The following is an 18,679-nucleotide window of genomic DNA, read 5'->3' as shown; positions in this document are numbered from 1 at the left end:
TGCTAACAAAAATTTTTGTATTATATTTAAAAGTGATAAAAAAAAATCAGTCCATAGTTGCCTAATAGAAAATAAAATAACATTTTAGTTTATAAATATAGCAGATGTTTCCCCTCTTACTCACTTTAAGAATGATTTACTTTCTCTCATGTAAAGGTCCAGGATGCACTTTTATCAAAGGGAAATCCTTGAGATAGCTGAAAAGAATAGTATGTACTAATATACAGTTTTTAGTTCTTCCACAGAAAAGCAAAGGGGGTACAAAGGGGCAAGACTAGCAATTGTTTGAACAGACAGGTGTTTGCCTCATGTACTTTAACCACTGTGTAATATCAGATATAGGCGATATAGCGAATGTTATTTTTCCTTCTCTTGAATCATACTTTTTACAGTCTATAAAAATGGAGGAAGAATATCTCAGTAATAAATCTAAATAGATTAAATAATAGAATTATTTTGGAATTAGTGCTAGCCTTTTAATGCAGCTCACCTCATATGTAGATCAGAAACCTGGCTCTTTTATTATTCAGATTTGTTAAGTTGCAGCAGTACTGCATTTGAGCTTTTCTGTACAGCTTCCAGAGTTGTTTATATTCTGGCCTATTTCTATCAGTGCTATTTTCATTGATTATACTGAGGTTTACTCAACCCAATCTTATTTTTGCTTAGTGTTCCTCGTAGTTAGCATATCTTTCTCCCTCTTTCTATGCCTCTTCAAATGCTGCTACCCTTCAGGGTTCTGTTTAATTATACTTTTTACATAATCTTCTGGAATTTTTTAACCAACACACATTTCCTCTTCTCCAGCATCCCCACACTGTGTAGTCCATAGAACAGTTTAGTACTTAATTAGAAATTGCACTGTATAGCGCAAAGGACTATCTTCAGTATCTTGTAATAACCTATAAAGGAAAAGAATCTGAAAAAGAATAGATATGTATGTGTAACTGAATCACTTTGTACTCTTGAAACTAACACAACTTTGTAAATTAACTATATATAGTTTTTAATTCTTGAGTATATGTTAATTTCATCTAAAAGGCTATGTAACCATCTACTAAAAAATTAACCACAAGATACTTGTAAACGTTTCTTTTTCATTAAATGATAGACAGGAATTTCCAGCAGAGTTCTGCTTTCCCCTAGGAATGTTTCTATGATGACATCACTCTGACATACAAAAAAAATGTATACATGTAAGAGCAACTTGATCCCCATGTAGTATAAGAGGACTACAACCCATTTGTGCATTGACAAATGAAACCCTTCCAAATCAATAAAGAAGGAAAAAGAACTAGATATGGAGATCTCAAAAAGTAAATAACATAAGCCAAAAACTATTTTTACTGATTTAACAGGTATTTATGCACTTGTATTGAGCCTGTATGCTTGGCCCCTGTGCATGGAGACATACAAGAAGTGGCATCTTCTGACTGCTGCATGAGCAATGTGGAGCAGTCTGTGCTCTCAATTGTAGTTGAATGACTTTGACTGGAGTGCTTAGTAAAATGAAGACTACCTGTTTTATTTTTTTTTTAATATCACTCAAACAAAATTTTACTATATAACTAAATTTTCTCTGTGTACATTCCACTTTGTTCTTTTTAAGTCTTGTTTCCTGCTTAATCACCTGGAGATGTACACATAAGCATTTAAAAATTAATGCAAGATGCCAACCAAAAAAAAAAGTATGCTTTCTCCATAGAGAAAGGAGTTTATTTGGAGGATTTTAATTTAAACAGAAACAGAAATTACTTAGTAAAGAATGGCATTGATAGCTAGATTATTTTGTAAGAGTTGGAAACTTACCCTTTTTTTTTTTTTTTTTTTTTTTTTTTGTCTTTTTGTTGTTGTTGTTGTTGTTGCTATCTCTTGGGCCGCTTCCGCGGCATATGGAGGTTCCCAGGCTAGGGGTCTAATCGGAGTTGTAGACACCGGCCTACGCCAGAGCCACAGCAAGGCGGGATCCGAGCCGCGTCTGCAACCTACACCACAGCTCACAGCAACGCCGGATCGTTAACCCACTGAGCAAGGGCAGGGACCGAACCCGCAACCTCATGGTTCCTAGTCGGATTCGTTAACCACTGCGCCACGACGGGAACTCCTTACCCTTTTTTTTTTGATGATCTGTGTGAAAAATACATTTAGTCAACTACCTATGTTTTAATGCTCAGCTGCTTTAAATCACTGGACGTGACTATTTAGTTTCTGAAGACCCCTCTCAAATCTTACATTCTGTTTTTTAAAAAAAGCATTATATAATTATGTGCCTTCGAAAATTCAGCAAGTTTTATGGTGGGGAGAATTATGTCATGTTTATAGTTTAATATATTTTGTTAGTATTTATCAACATCAAGCAGAAGATAGTCACTGAATTAATCAATTTAAAATTTGTATGTCTCCTGACTTTGCAGTTATACTGCTATAAATTTTTCCTATAAATATACTCACACATACTATGTATACAGTGTTTAAGAATAGTCACTGTACATGAAAACAACCCAAATGTCCATCAGCAGATGATTGAATTAGGAAGATGTGGTATATATACACAGTGGAATACTACTCAGCCATAAAAAAGAATGACATAATGCCATTTGCAGCAACATGGATGGAACTAGAGATTCTTAATACCGAGTGAAATGAGTCAGAAAGACAAAGATGATATCACTTATAACTGGAATCTAATATACAGCACAAATGAACATCTCCACAGAAAAGAAAATCATGGACTTGGAGAATAGACTTGTGGCTGCCCGATGGGAGAGGGAGGGAGTGGGAGGGATTGGGAGCTTGGGGTTATCGGATACAACTTGGAATAGATTTACAAAGAGATCCTGCTGAGTAGCATTGAGAACTATGTCTAGATACTCATATTACAACAGAACAATGGGTGGGGAAAAAAAATGTATACACCTAAGAGGAACTTGATCCCCATGCTGTACAGCAGGGAAAAAAAAAAAAAGAATAGCCATCGTTAATAAGTCAAAAAATAACAAATTCTGGAGAGGGTGTGGAGAAAAGGGAGCCCTCCTGTACTGTTGGTGGGAATGTAAATTGGTACCACTGCTATGGAAAACAGTGTGGAGGTACCTCAGAAAACTAAATACAGAAGTACTGTATGACCCAGAAATCCCACTCTTGGGCATATATATGAAGAAAACTTCCATTGAAAAAGATACATGTACCCCTATGTTGATTGCAGCCCTATTCACAATAGCCAAGACATGGAAACAACCTAAATGTCCATCAACAGATGAATGGATTAAGAAGATGTGGTACATATATACAATGGAATACTACTCAGCCATAAAAAGAACAAAGTAATGCCATTTGTGGCAACATGAATGGAACAAGAGACTCTCATACTAAGTGAAGTCAATCAGAAAGACAAATACCATATAATATCACTTATATCTGGAATCTGACATATGGCACAAATGAACCTTTTTACAGAAAAGAAATTCATGGACTTGGAGAACAGACTTGTGGTTGTCAAGGGAGAGGGAGTGTCATGGCCTGGGAGTCTGGAGTCAGCAGATGCAAACTATTGCATTTGGAATGGATAAGCAATGAGATCCTGCTATACAGCACAGGGAACTCTATCTAGTCATTTGTGATGGAAAATGATGGAGGATAATGTGAGAAAAAGAATATATGTATATGTGTATGACTAGGTCACTTTTCTGTACAGCAGAAACAGACAGAACACTGTAAACCAACCATAATGGAAAAAATAAAATCTTTAAAAATTAAAAAAAAAGAAAAGAATAGTCACTGTAGTAATATCTACAATAGCAGAAGTTTGGAAGCAATAATATATGCAGTAGCAAAAGTTTGGAAGCAGTCCATCAGTAATGGATAGCATTGTAAGTTGTGGTTCATGCATGGAATGGAGTACTATATGGCCATTAAAAAGAACAAGGCAAATTTATATGTATTAATTGGGAATTATTGATACGGCATATTAAGTGAAAAATGCACAGAATAGTACAGTATGCAGATATATTACCATTGGCAAAACATATACACATACTAAAGTATGCCTTTTCCATAATAAAAGGGGTTTGGAGGATTTTGATTTAAGCATAAACACCAGTTTCTTAGCCCAGTACATTTATTTATTTATACACACACAGGAGCACATGCACATACACACACACACACAGCACACACACATTTGTGTATGCATAGGGGGATGCCCTAGAAACTAGCAGCAGCCTTAAAGTGACCTGGAAGAAGAATGAAAGGGAGGCTTTTCACCTTTCTTTTTGTACTGTTTAAAATATGTACTTGACTATTCATCTGTATCCCTTTGTACTATTAAAATTTGTGTTACTTTAATTTTGAGTTTAAAAGATTTTTATGATTTAACAGCACCAACACTGTAAAATGAAACTAGTTTCCCCAAAACAAAATTAAATGAGATAAAATAGTATAGATTTAAACCATTTTTTCCCTTGGTTAGGGAATAAGATCCTTCAAAGGCAAGTGTTCATACCTGCAGAATGTATTTTGCAACTTTTGTCAACCTCTGTGAAACAATAGCACTTGAACTCTAATTAGCTGTATATTTGTGCCCCCAAAACTTCCCAGTTTGTTCTCTCCCTTTCTTCTCTTACCTTCTTATCCCATTGTTTTTCCCACTTTACCCTTACTGCAGTTTGCCTATTCAGATTTAACATTTTAACCTGGGGCAAATGAATCCTATTTTCTTTTTGAGTCCATTGATTTATTTAGAGTAATCAGCTCTTTATTTGCTTTCTTAATGATAAAACCATCTTAAGTCTCTTTGGAAGTTTCAACAGTTTGAGTTAATTTTTTAGGTTATTAATAATCTTCAACTCTGGCATATTATTTAGCATTAATCAAGAGTGCTAGTTATTCACTAAATATGACAGTCATGACAAGTTCTGAAGGGAATTAAAACTTAATTGCTTATTGAATATGTAAAAGTATCATCTTAAAAATATAGACTGGGTATTTGGAATATATAATTAATAATTTCATTTATAGTGATGAAATAGGACTCAGCCCAAAAGTTAAACCAAATCATAACTCTCTCACCTAGTCCCCAAAATTATTTAATTACTTATTTTAAAAAATTAAAATGTAGGAAAGGAGTTTGTTACATCTGTAGATATTGGGTAAGCTTTAGTTGAGAAGCAGCTTGAAGCGTTAGATATGAAAGGAAGTGCAAAATACATTATAAGAAATGTGTGGCCAACACGTGTGTAAACACTCAAAATATATTTATCTGCATATTTACTGTACCAGCCTTGAACATCCAATAAGTATGTCAAATTACAGTTCATTGAGGTTTCAAGAAAGTAATTAAGTGATGAAATTCCTCTGATCCTTTGAGTGCTTTCCTCATATATAATTAAGAGTTGTACCACTTTTTTTTTTTTTTTTTTTTTTTTTTGGTCTTTTTGCCATTTTCTTGGGCGGCTCCCACGGCATATGGAGGTTCCCAAGCTAGGGGTCCAGTTGGGGCTGTAGCCGCTGGCCTACGCCAGAGCCACAGCAACTCAGGATCCGAGCCTCATCTGCAACCTACACCACAGCTCCCGGCAACACCGGATCCTTAACCCACTGAGCAAGGCCAGGGATTGAACCCGCAACCTCATGGTTCCTAGTCGGATTCGTTAACCACTAAGCCACGACGGGAACTCCAAGAGTTGTACCGCTTTTATACCCATTTGTGGTTTTTTGATTTGCAGGTGTAACAAGTAACACTATCCAGCCTACTCCACCGGGATCAATTCCTGCCATTGATCCCGCACTTTTCAGTACAGTTTCCCAGGGTAAGTCAACTGATTGTTTTATGAGATTTAGTATATTTCCTGTTTGGGGGCATTGCTTAGTAATTTTATCTTAGAAGTGCCATGTATTTGAATATCTAGGTAATTTGAAACACATTTCTTTGAATGCCTTTATTTACAAGATTCTCCAGTAAACCAAGATTGTTTCTTATTATAAAAAATACCTGAATCCAAAGACATTCCCTTTTTTTTTTAACAATTCCTTTTTTCAAATACTGCTATATCTTGTGGCACAAACATGTAGCCAAAGCTGTCGGGAAAGCTTCTACTCAATTACTTTAGTACAAGATTATCTTGTAATGTGATTAAGATCTTCTTTATCTTCGTGAGTTATTAGATTATCTGAGAGAAACTGACCACGGTGAAAGATGAAAATCTCTGAGGATAATTATTTTGATTGGTTGGTTCGTAAGTTAGGGGATTGGTTTGTTTTATTTTATTTTATTTTTTATTTATTTATTTATTGGTCTTTTTGCCTTTTCTAGGGCCACTTCCACGGGCATATGGAGGTTCCCAAGCTAGGGATCCAATCGGAGCTATAGCCACCGTCCTACCCCAGAGCCACAGCAACGCGGGATCCGAGCCATGTCTGCAACCTACACCACAGCTGACGGCAATGCCGGATCCTTAACCCACTGAGCAAGGCCAGGGATCAAACCCTAAACCTCATGGTTCCCAGTTGGATTCGTTAACCACTTCGCCACAACGGGAACTCCTGGTTTGTTGATTTTAATCTTTTCAGCTTTTTCTGACTCCCTCCCTCTCCCCACTGGCTATTGTTTTTGATTACTTTGGTCTTTCTTATTCAGAGTTCTCTTCATATTTCTGATATTAATCCTTTTGTATTTAGAGTAAAGACCTTGATTATTTTCAGGAGCTGTTATTGAATTTCCCCTGATGCTATGTCTCCAAGTCTATTTTCTCACTTGATTTTTCTGTTCTCTCCTGTGAGAACTGGCCATTCAGCTTCCTCCTGCATCTCAACATGGATGAGGAGATCTTTTCTTGAAGAAGGATCGCAGGGGATGTACCACATGTACCTCGTCAGTCCTGTCTCTGTCCAGGAAGTTAATTCAACAATTTTAGAGAGATATTCTGTCTTCTTTACCTAGAGTTTCATAGGAGAGGGGGAAAGCCATTAGGGCTGAGGTTTTGCAGGTGTTCAGAGGTTGATACAGTAGGGAAGGATATGAGATTAGTACAAATACATTTTCAGACCTACTCAGTAAAGACCCTCACTCCTACCCCTCATATGACTAGACCCTCTGAAGTTTCTCTGGATAGGCTCCATAGCTGCCTCTGTACATGTTTGGAGTTGGGATTTCTTCCATTCTGTTTTATCTAACAGCATACCTCTACTTTTCTAGAAATTTACTTAAATATCTTGTCATTCTGCTCTTTCAGTTTTTATACTTTTTCATCCTCTCCACTTTTTCTTTTCAATTTTAGGATTTATTTCCTTTTGTTTTACCTTATCTTTTAATGTGGTTTCAGAAGGAAGAATAATCAATGATGTATGCTCAGTTTACCATCTAGAGCCAGCACCCTGGAAATTCTTTACCCAACCAAACCCTTGCATGTGACAGCAAAATAAATATTAACGATCTGATGTTTTGCCTACCACATACCTTTTGTAAGGAAGTAACCAGAAGATACACTCCATCAAGAAAAGAATGATAGGGGAGTTCCCGTCGTGGCGCAGTGGTTAACGAATCTGACTAGGAACCATGAGGTTGCGGGTTTGGTCCCTGCCCTTGCTCAGTGGGTTAACGATCCCGTGTTGCCGTGAGCTGTGGTGTAGGTTGCAGACGCGGCTCGGATCCCACGTTGCTGCGGCTCTGGCGTAGGCCGATGGCTACAGCTCCGATTTGACCCCTAGCCTGGGAACTTCCATATGCAGCGGGAGCGGCCCAAGAAATGGCAAAAAGACAAAAAAAAAGAAAAAAGAAAAGAAAAGAATGATAAATGGACGTATATAACTGATTCACTTTGCTGTACACCTGAAACTAACACAACACTGTAAATCAGCTATAGTAAATTTTTTTTAAAAAGGGAAAGAATGGAATGATTACCAGGAAAAGAAATGTAATATAAGAAATGATGAAATTAATCTTTGGTCACTTAAAGAGGAAAAATTCCATTGATAGCTTTTCCATAGGCTTGAAAAGCAATTGGTCTGAAATTAGAGGAGAAAATCAGAACTCCCCTCTTTTAAGAAAAATCAAATGGATTCCATGCAATAAAGAGAGTCAGAAGCTATAGAATATGAAAGAAATGGATAAGAAGTCATAGAATTCCTCTCCCAAGAAGAACGAAAAGATCCAAGCAAACACTTTAAATTGTACAAAAAATTTCAAGTAAATAAATGAAAATATGCCATGATTTTGAACAATAATAGAATTATGAAATATAAGAAAAGAGATTTTGTTTGACTTGGACACAAAGAACATTCTCCTTGAAATGGCACAGGCTTATCACAAACAAAATAGTTTTATTCAGGACAGACTATAAATCAGCACTGACAAGTGAAGGTAGAGAGATATTTCTGAAAGTTGAAAGGTGGAATAAAAGAAAGCTGTTAGGAGGAGTGGTCAGAAGTGAAAAGCTGTGATTCTTTCCTAAAGTTAATCAAATGAGAACTATTAGACAGAAGTAAGCAGCTAAAAAGTTAAAGATCTAATAAATTTAGGAGGAGATAGGGCAAGAGACGGTAGAATAGTGTGATCTAAATCCTTACCTTTCATAGCAGAGTGTCAGTAGGTAAAATCTAAAAACTGATCAATCAGGAAATGGTGGTTATAAGCTTATAAATTGAGGTGTTTGTTAGGGAACAACAAAAATAGAAATAATTTAAAGGTTGGGTGGAGGGCCAAGAAAGATGACTTATTTAAGTGTATGAGTTATATTAAGTTTATTCTACTTTTCCTGGTTTTATTAGAAGCAAATGAGATATAAAACCTAAAATCAAGAGCAACCAATGACCTCTGAATCCTGAAAAGCCTGGTTTAAGAGTATTTGTGTTTGGTGTTCCCGTCATGGCTCCGTGGTTAACGAATCCGACTAGGAACCATGAGGTTGTGGGTTCAATCCCTAGCCTCGCTCAGTGGGTTCAGGATCCAGCGTTGCCATGAGCTGTGGTGTAGGTTGCAGAAACAGCTGGGATCTGGCATTGCTGTGGCTGTGGTGTAGGCCAGCAGCTGGAGCTCCGATTAGACCCCTAGCCTGGGAACCTCCATATGCCGGGGGTGTGGCCCTAAAAAAGACAAAAAGAAAAAAAAAAAGAGTGTTTGTGTTTCTTGTGGGAACATAGTGCCAAGGTAAGAAGAGTAGATAAAGAACCTGTAATAAGTTGGCAAATTACCCAAAACCATAGTGGAAAATATTTATCTAGTAGATAAATAACCTATTTAGTAAATACCATATTCTTTAAACTTGCTTTCCAGATTCCCCTCTGTAGTCCCATCCATCTGTGAAAGCTCTGTCTCAACCCTGGTGTGCAGATACTGAACTAGAATAGACAGAACAATGAAACAGAATAAGGAATCCAGAAATCAGACCACACAGTATGGAAATTAAAATAATGAAAAGGTGACATTTGGATTAGTGTGGCAAGAATATATATTCAAAAGTGATGTTAAAACAGTTGGTTATCAGGAAAAATATATATATTAGGTACTGTTCTCCAATTCTTACATCTTATTTGTTTATGTCTTAACAGGCATTGACTAATCAAAATTAATAAATTGCATACAGCAAAAGATTCCTTCTCCCCCATTATATTGTTAAAATGTAACTAATAGACTAAGAGGAAATTAATAGTTTAAAAATAAAGAATTAATGTCCAGAGTGAATATAAAGAGCTCCTGCAAATGAATAAATAAAACTTAATATAGTATGAAAAAACTGGCAGAGAGTATAAACATAAGGAATGAATCCTGTATGCTGCTGGTGGGAATGTAAATTGGTAAAGCTTTTTTTCAGTAGCATTGTGTCACCTTCAGAATTGCAGATTTTTTTGTCTCAGCTATTCCATTTTTGAGAGTCCATCTTAAATACTTAGACATGGACACAAAATATATTTACAAGGATATTTTATTTCGGCATCACTTGTATTAGTAGAAAATAATTTTAAGTGAGAAATGAGAAATTATGGTCTCTCTGTCCCATGGAATACTGTGCACATTTTTTTTTTTTTTTTTTTTTTTTTTTTTTGGTCTTTTTGTCTTTTCTAGGGCCACATATGGAGGTTCCCAGGCTAGGGGTCTGGGAGCTGTAGCCGCTGGCCTACGCCAGAGCCACAGCAAGGTGGGTCTGTGACCTACACCACAGCTCGTGGCAATGCCGGATCCTTAACCCACTGAGCAAGGCCAGGAATCGAACCCACAACCTTATGGTTCCTAGTCAGATTCGTTTACCACCGAGCCACGACGGGAACTCCCCTTCTGTGCACATATTAAAGAAGAATATGATCTAGAGTTCCCTGGTGTTTCAACGGATTCAAGATTTGACATCACTGCTGTGGCTCAGGTTACTGCTGTGGTACAGTCCAGGAACTTAACACATGCCACAGGCGCAACCAAAAAAAAAGAATGTGGTGGAGTTCCCGTCATGGCTCAGTGGAAATGAACCTGACTAAGATCCATGAGGAAACAATTTTGATCCCTGGCCTCACTCAGTGGGTTAAAGATTAGGCATTGCTGTGAGCTGTGGTATAGGTCACAGATGGAGCTTGGATCTGGCGTTGCTGTAGCTGTGGTGTAGGCCCGCAGCTGTAGCTCCAATTAAACCCCTCGCCTGGAAACTTCCATATTCTGCGGGTACAGCCCTAAAAAGACCAAAAAAAAAAGAAAAAATATATATATATATATGTACATAGTAACTTTCCAAGGCATGATAAGTTAAAAAGCAAGTTGACCCTATATAGAGAAAAATAAAATTTAAAGCAAAACTTTATCTTCCTATGTATAAATCCATGGGAAAAGTCTAAACAATGCACAAAACTAAAAATTGTGGTTTCTTAACCACTGTTACCACCATCATCACTATCTCTAATACTTCCTATATGCTTCCCTGCTGCTTTTTCTCCCTAGTGCTTGATACTTATCATCTTTTAATACACACATTACATATTGGTGTTACATGTTAGTATTAAAATACTTTGTAATGAATTCATGGCTTACTCTGAAGGAGAGAATGAAATTGAAAAGGTAGGTGTTTGAAGTACAGTATTTACTTTTTTAATTTGTATATCCGTATAGTATTAGAGTGTGAATAACGACTTAACCTTATAAAGTTTGAGAATTAAATGGAATATATGAAAAATATTTAGCACATATGCCTGACATAATTCCACCTCTTATCATGAATGCTGTTGTTGCCATTATTAAGTAATGTGTCGTGGATATATTGTCCAGTATTGTGCTTTTATTTATCTCAAAGATTTATTGCAGGTCACATGATTCCCAAATGATTCTGCCTATGCCTTCCATTCAAGTGAGAAGATAACTGAGTATACCTGATCAGATTATACAAGGTCCTTCACATGAATTTCTGGAACTACCTAGTTAAATAGAAAAGAGTCTCCATATTTACAATTAAGCGTTCTGTCCTCTGTCATGAGATTAGATAAGTCAACCTTGGAAGTAGTTCCTTATGTCAGCTAAACATGCAGGATTTTCTTTTTACACCAAATAATGTTGTCTTTGATCCAGTGTTGACCCAGACTCTTTCCATTAGAATAGAGAACTTGGATAGCTCTAGTTATCCTCTGCCCTGTTCTTGTCCTGCCCTGTGAGGGGGAGAAGCAGCACAGTAATAAAGACCATCTTCTCTGAAGCCATCTGGAGTTTATAAGCACAGCTTTTAGAAAAGAAATACTGTATTAGACAACCTTTCTAATTCTTTAAACACCTTTTAGCTCTCTTAAGCTCTGATCATGGCTCCTAGTAAATTTTAATGATAGAAAAAAACAGCTTTCATTTGGATGCCTTAAGGAATATATGCTATGTCGAATAAATCAGATAAACTGAAATTAAACAATTATCTTCCTGAAATGTGTTTTCCCTCTATGTCTTTTCCACTTTCTGTTTGTTTTTTAAATGCTAATTTAAAATAATCCTAATCAAGAGTTATATATATATATTTTTTTAATGGTTGTATCCATGGTGAATGGGAGTTCCCAGGTCAGGGATTGAATCTGAGCTGCAGCTGTCACCCCTTTTGCAGCTCCAGCAATGCCAGGTCTTTTAACCCACTGCACCGGGGCATCAGCGATCAAATCCATGCCTCCACAGCAACTTGAGTCACTGAAGTCAGAGTCTTAACCCACTGCACCAAGCAGGAACTCTAGATTTTTTAATTTGACTTAAAATTTTAATTCTTGTATTTTATTATCAGTGATTTTTAGACAACATTTTATCAATGAAGGAAGGAAAGGCTCAAATGTTACAAAAAAGCAGACGTTAACTATTTGAGGTTTTTAAGTTTTTCATTTTTTAGATATTTTTATTATTGAAAATAAATCTAACATCTATATAAATCTATAAATTACATTTGCATCTAAATCTGTAAGTTGGTTTTATCATTTACTAATTATATCTTATGATAGTTAGGTAATTTGTTATACATGCCCATAATACATACTACATGTCTGTAATTATAGTTTTCTATTAAATATTTTATTGACATTTTATAAATACTGAAATTATTTCATGGAAAAAAATGCAATATTTATATATTAAAGTAGTTTTATCATTGGTAGATAAGTTTATAAAAACTAAAATAGAATAGAATTCTTGCCACTATACACATTTTACCTTATTAATAAAATAAGTGGTACATCAGCAGAAAAGTGCTAAAGCTGACACTGTAAAAATAAGATTAGCATTTTATGCTGTATTATATGGCAGAATTAAAAGCTACTTTAAAAAGTAACTAACTATAAGCTTAGAAACAGAATCAAAATATATTATCTATTCATTTAGAAACAGAATCAGAATATATTATCTATTTGTTATGTTCTATTCTCCCAGCTTTCTGTTCAGCTTTTAGAATCCTCATAAAAATTTCTAAAGAAAATGGTATTTATTTCCAAAGATAAGAGACAAACTAAGTTTTTTGTTTTCATCTTTAAAAATAATATATAATGTAGTCATCTTTAGAAATAATATATAGTCAGGTATATTCAAATCCTAGATTAAATGAAATGTTTTCAGAGTGTTTTTTGTTGTTGTTTTTTTACCCAAATTAGTTGGGCTCTATGTATATTAATGATATGTGTAACTAGAAAACTTGCTGAGAATAAACTTTGGACAAATAATTTTGGTCAGGTTTGTTTACATGTTTGTGTAGCTTAATGATATATCTTAGCTAAATATTAAGAGTTTTGTATGTGGGTGGCACAAAAATGCAAACTATTTTCATACTTAAAAAGTTAGATGACCTATGTAATTTTTTTTACATAAAGTTTGTTATTTATTTTTTTTATTGAGAGTTATATTTATATTTATATTCTGGTTCAAATGAGGGTTAAATGGTTTAGACTACGTGCATTAATTCTATGAAAAGAGAAGCTCAGCTATTCTAACATAAACAAAGCTACTCTTCTTGTTTCATAAAGAACGTAATTTATTTTTTGCAGTTAATTTGCCAAAACGTAAAAGCATCTAGTGTATTACTTCTGAAAGGAAAATTCCGCTCATATAAGTTCTTATATATTGGCATATGTATGGCTTATATTAGTAATTTAAAAATTTTAAAGCATATAGAAAATTAAATACAACTGGGGATTGGGGGAGAAAAGAACACTTCATGCTTTTATGTAATTCCAAATACTTTCTGTAATCTTGAACATAAGCACTTACCTAATCTAAAGGGAACACTTTTTATATTCTTTATAAATATCTCAATTACTCTATTTTTCTCTTAGGAGATATCCGACTAACACCGGAGGACTTTGCTAGGGCTCAGAAATACTGCAAATATGCTGGCAGTGCTTTGCAGTATGAAGATGTCAGCACTGCTGTGCAGAATCTGCAGAAGGCCCTCAAGTTACTGACTACAGGCAGAGAATGAAGCCTTTGTGCAACAGATCCATGCATTTTTGGCTTAAAGAACTAACAGTCCATTACTCTATCTTCAGCCTCTCAGGGGCACAGTTTTAAGGAAGACTTCAGTTCCATGACTATAACAATGAAATCTGTGTCTGTGTATCAGATCCTGTTGAAGCATTCAGCAGCAGCCTCAACCAGTTTTCATTGTCCACTTAGTGGATCCAGTAATCTCTTGAGTATATAGGGTTGATGTGAGCAAGATCCTAAAAACGCCCATTGAACCCTGCTTCTTCAAAAAAATGAAAACATGCTTCTAGTAAATGTATTGGGAATTAGCTTTGTATCTTAATCTACATAAATTAAGGAATTTTTTCATCTATAATTTGAACAAACAGACCTTATTACTTTGTCATAAAATACTAAATTTAACTTTTAATAAAGATTGCCAGAATATTCTAGATTAGAGCATGTTTTTGTTTTCCTCAGGACTTACAAAACAGATACGAATGTCATAAACTGTTAGATGAATCACAAGATTATGTTCAAATTTCAATTTATATTCGTATTAAATATAGCTACGTTAAAAGTCAGATTGTTCATGGAAGGGAATAAAATAAGGTAAAGAGGGAGAATCAAATTTAGACTTAGGAATAATGTTGGTTTCCCAGCTGTTTTCCCTATCCATTGATGCTTAAGGTGAATTGGTATTTGCTTCATAGGCAGTTTGACTGCATGTATTAGAGAATGAAAACAAAATGTTTGTAGTAATGCCTGGAAACTTGGTGCTTTGAGTTAAGGTTCTCCTCTGCTGCTATGGAATGGATTCCATAGAATGTATGTCTTTGAATGATGCAAAAGATTATAAGAAAATTAATTCTCAGTTGTTAAGTTTATAAGTTTTGTGGGAAATTATGGACTTACTCTGTCACCTTCATTTGTGCTGTGTAAAAAATAAATATAAGCATTCTTTTAACTAGTTCAGTGTATTACAGAGGCAGATGTTTTGTGTGCTAAAATTGTCACTATTTTAAAGTCTTTTTTTTTTTAAAGAGCAATTTGGCAGATTTGCCTGAAATCTATCTGGCCCATTTCATTTTTACTTTTTATTTTTTTATTATTTTGCTTTTTAAGGCCACACCCATGGTATGTGGAGGTTCCCAGGCTAGGGGTATAATCAGAGCTACACCACAGCTGCAGCAGCACAGAATCCGAGCCACGTCTGCCACCTGCACCACAGCTCATGGCAACGCTGGACCCTTAACCCACTGAGTGAGACCAGGGATCAAACCCACAATCTCGTAGTTCCTACTTGGATTTGTTTCCATTGCACCATGACGGGAACTCCAATATCTGGCCCATTTCATGCATTCCACTAATATCTGGAATGTTTTAACATAGGGATCAGCAAACTACTATGGTCCATGGGCTGGCCACTTGTATAAATTGTTTTATTGAAGCAAAATCATATCTATTTGTTAATGTTTGGTGTTTGCTTTCCACAACCGCAAAATTATATGGCCTGCAAGTCTAAAATATATACTCTTTGGCCCTTTAAGTTTGCTGACCCCTGTTCTAACAGTCTGATGAAAGAAAGTGAGTCATTAAATCACAATCTTTTATGTCTTTCTAGTTTTTCTTTGTATAAGTGTAATGCTATAGTATAAAGTTTGGTAAAATGAATATACAAACAGAATAAACTGTTCTAAATCATTGCAAAAACAAGCCCCCCAAAAAACATAACTCCTGAAAAATGTTTTCACATGTTTCATAGCTCAAGTCATACAGTATTTGTACTTCTGCCTATAAAATCTGACAAGAGTAAGAAATTTTCTGGTGTAACGCTAGGATAAGTGATTTTCATTCGATTACTCAACATGTATTCATCAAGGAGCTACTTAAGTGCCTGGTATTGTCCTTTGCATAAGGAAATAGCAGGGAAAAAAAAAAAAAATCCCTGCCTCAGAGAGTTTTATTGTAATGGGGAGGAGACAATAGAAAGTATATCATATACTCTATTCAACCAATGGTTTTCAAGGAGTAACTGTTAGAAATGCACATCTTGGGCCCAACCCCAGTCCTACTCAATCAGAATCTACTTGGATTTGTTTACTTGTTCTGAAGAAACAAATCCTAAAAGCATTGTTACAAATACCTTCAACTCTAAAAGAACAATAACTGACGAGATTGAAGTCTTAGTTATCTGCATGGGTTTCTTGACCCATTCCCATTTTTTTTTTTTTTTTTGGTTTATTCACTTTGTGTTCCAAAGCAATTGGATCATATCATCTAATTTGGGACCATACATAAAACCTCCACCAGCAGAAAAGTTCTTAAATCACAAAATTCTAAGGCATCCCTCATGTAGTGGTGCACTTACCTGGTTGGTTGTAATCTTTGATATCTCTGTGGATTTCTGAGACTAAAACTCAGTCAGTGGAGTATACTTTAGTAGGACTAATTCCAAGTAAGTGATACTTTAATGATAGTAAATGTGATAGCCAACATTCTGAATATTTGACATGTATTCATTTAATATTGCCAATGGTCCTGAGATGTGGGTCCTACCATTGGTTCCTGTTTTATAGATGAGGAGACAGCCACAGGGTAATAAGTTTACCTGAGGCTGCATAGCTAATACTGAAATTTTTGAAGTTTAGACTGCCAGTTTCAGACAGTAATATTATCCACGTAGATAAATCATGAGTTAAATTATTACAAGAGAGGTGAGATTTATCAAGGTCACTGAACAATATTAGTGGGAGGTGAAGCATAGACTTTCCTATTGTCTGGTAAATATGTTCCAATTAACTAGGTGCCAGTCAGTGAACACAGCATGATCACACACACTGAAGCCCATGGCCTGAGAACAAATGGAATTTGTGTCCAAGGAGAAAATAGGCAGATTTGAATGACTGATGCAATGGATTAATATGTCATCCTAGAGAGAGTGTCTCTTATCACTAAGGAGACCTAGGCTTCCAAGACCTAACCGTGATTTTTTCCTCTTTGTTTTAAACAATGTAACTTTTTCCTAATTAGATAGCTATCAAAATAACAACCATGTTCATAATTAATCATTTATTCAAATTAAATTTTTGCCTGAAAGTTTGAGGCAGGAACACCTGTCCCTTTCTTTAATCATCCCTTAAAATTTGGAGGAAAAGAGATGATTGCATAACAATAATCCATGAATATAAATTTCCTAGAGAACTATCTTCATGGTGCAGCAGTTTTGGGAGATCTCATAAAAAATTTAGTATCATTTGTTCAAAAATTCTATGATTGAGCATCTACCATCAATTAAAGTTTAACATGATAATACTATATTGGAGGTTATGTATGAGATACAAATCATTCTTCCTGCAGAAAGTCAGGGAAGGCCTGGGAAAAGAGATTGAACTGCAGCTTTGCCAGAATGCAAGGAGACCTTAGCAAAAATAAAAGTGTGAGCAGCGGCATAGAGAAAAAAATGTTAGAAAATTCAGCGATTTTGAGTAATTTAGTGTTGCTATGGTAGATGGCCTATCAAGACCAAGATTTGTCAATGTGAGATTGCACAGGTGGGAAGATGTCATGAACTGACCAGACTTCATAGGTTAAAGCCCTCCCTCCCAATGTAACTATTTGAAGATGGGACATTTAGAGAGGTAAATAACATTAAAGGAGGTCCAAAGGTAGGGGCCCTAATTCCTCAGGGCTGGTGTTCTTATTAGACAAAAGACACCAGAGTCCCTTCCTTCCATGCACACACAGAGAAGAGGCCATGTGAGGGCACAATAAGAAGGCAACTATCTACAAGCCAGAAAAAGAGAACTCACCAGAACTAACCCTGATGGCACCTTGGTCTTAGACTTCCAGCCTCCAGTTTGTAGTATCATTATAGCAACAGGAGGCAAGATGAAAACACTGATAGCTCCACCAAATAATTGTCATTTCCACTCAAAGTGTGAAGGAATTTTATTTCTAAACTTCCTCTATAGTCTGTGGCTCAATTTTCACTTTTATTTGTGTATCTCTATGAAGGCTTTGATCCCCTGAGGTATTCTCCTGACATATTGGCTGCTTGCTTTATGTCGATAACCCATCGAGTTGGTTTTGTCTTTTTGACTCCTCAGCTGTGTTATTTGTGTTGTGGTATAGGGGCCCTTAAGAAGGAAGAATGTTTAGATTTGTCTATTGTGCTGTGCTTTTATATTTTCTGTATAAAACTAGTAATACCCCTCTAACAACTTGGCAGAATTACTGTTTACCTGTTTTCTTTATGTGTCATTTACGTTAAATATATATATAAGCATTATGTATACGTGTGTGTATGTATTTATATGTTCCCATAATTAGATCATCAGATGCTAAGTAACTTGAAGGTAAGACCTATTTATACATCTGTGAATCCCTAGTATTTCACATGATGTCTCTTGCATATTGAGTATACCTAACTGGTGAAATTAGTAAATAAATGGGTAAAAGAATAAGGAAATGATTATAAACTCAAGTAAATATACAGAAACCTTGGTCCTCTAATATTATAATATGAGGTAAATTTATAAGGATAATTGCATCCAGTATTTCTGAAATTATTTGTTAATCATTGTTATCTAAGAAAATCTCATTTTGCAATATCCAAATATTGGAATACTGGCAGAATCCACCCATGCTCCCCCACCTAGCCTTGACTCCTAATTCAAATACATGGTTCTTTATCTGTTGAAAACATGAAGGGTAACAGCGATGTGCTCAGAACATTCTTAGAATATACGCTAATAACATCCTTGTAACAACATACATTTTCCTTTCTAGCAGCTT

At 35.5% G+C, this 18,679-nt stretch overlaps 1 protein-coding gene across 2 annotated transcripts in view; it reads left to right on the top strand.

The window, feature by feature from the left end:
* The window catches only part of VTA1 (vesicle trafficking 1), a 61,234-nt gene extending 46,291 nt beyond the window's left edge, over window positions 1-14,943 (top strand). For both annotated transcript variants that reach the window (XM_021087275.1, XM_021087276.1), the window contains 2 exons: window positions 5,724-5,807; window positions 13,753-14,943. In XM_021087275.1, coding sequence (XP_020942934.1) covers window positions 5,724-5,807; window positions 13,753-13,898 — 230 coding nt within the window. In that variant the 3' untranslated portion in view covers window positions 13,899-14,943. The remainder of the gene's footprint in view (window positions 1-5,723; window positions 5,808-13,752) is intronic.

Source organism: Sus scrofa, chromosome 1 (genome assembly GCF_000003025.6).
Source record: "Sus scrofa isolate TJ Tabasco breed Duroc chromosome 1, Sscrofa11.1, whole genome shotgun sequence".
Classification (NCBI taxonomy): Eukaryota; Metazoa; Chordata; class Mammalia; order Artiodactyla; family Suidae; genus Sus; species Sus scrofa.
Note: the sequence above shows the minus strand (reverse complement) of the source record. Positions and strands in the feature narration are given on the sequence as shown.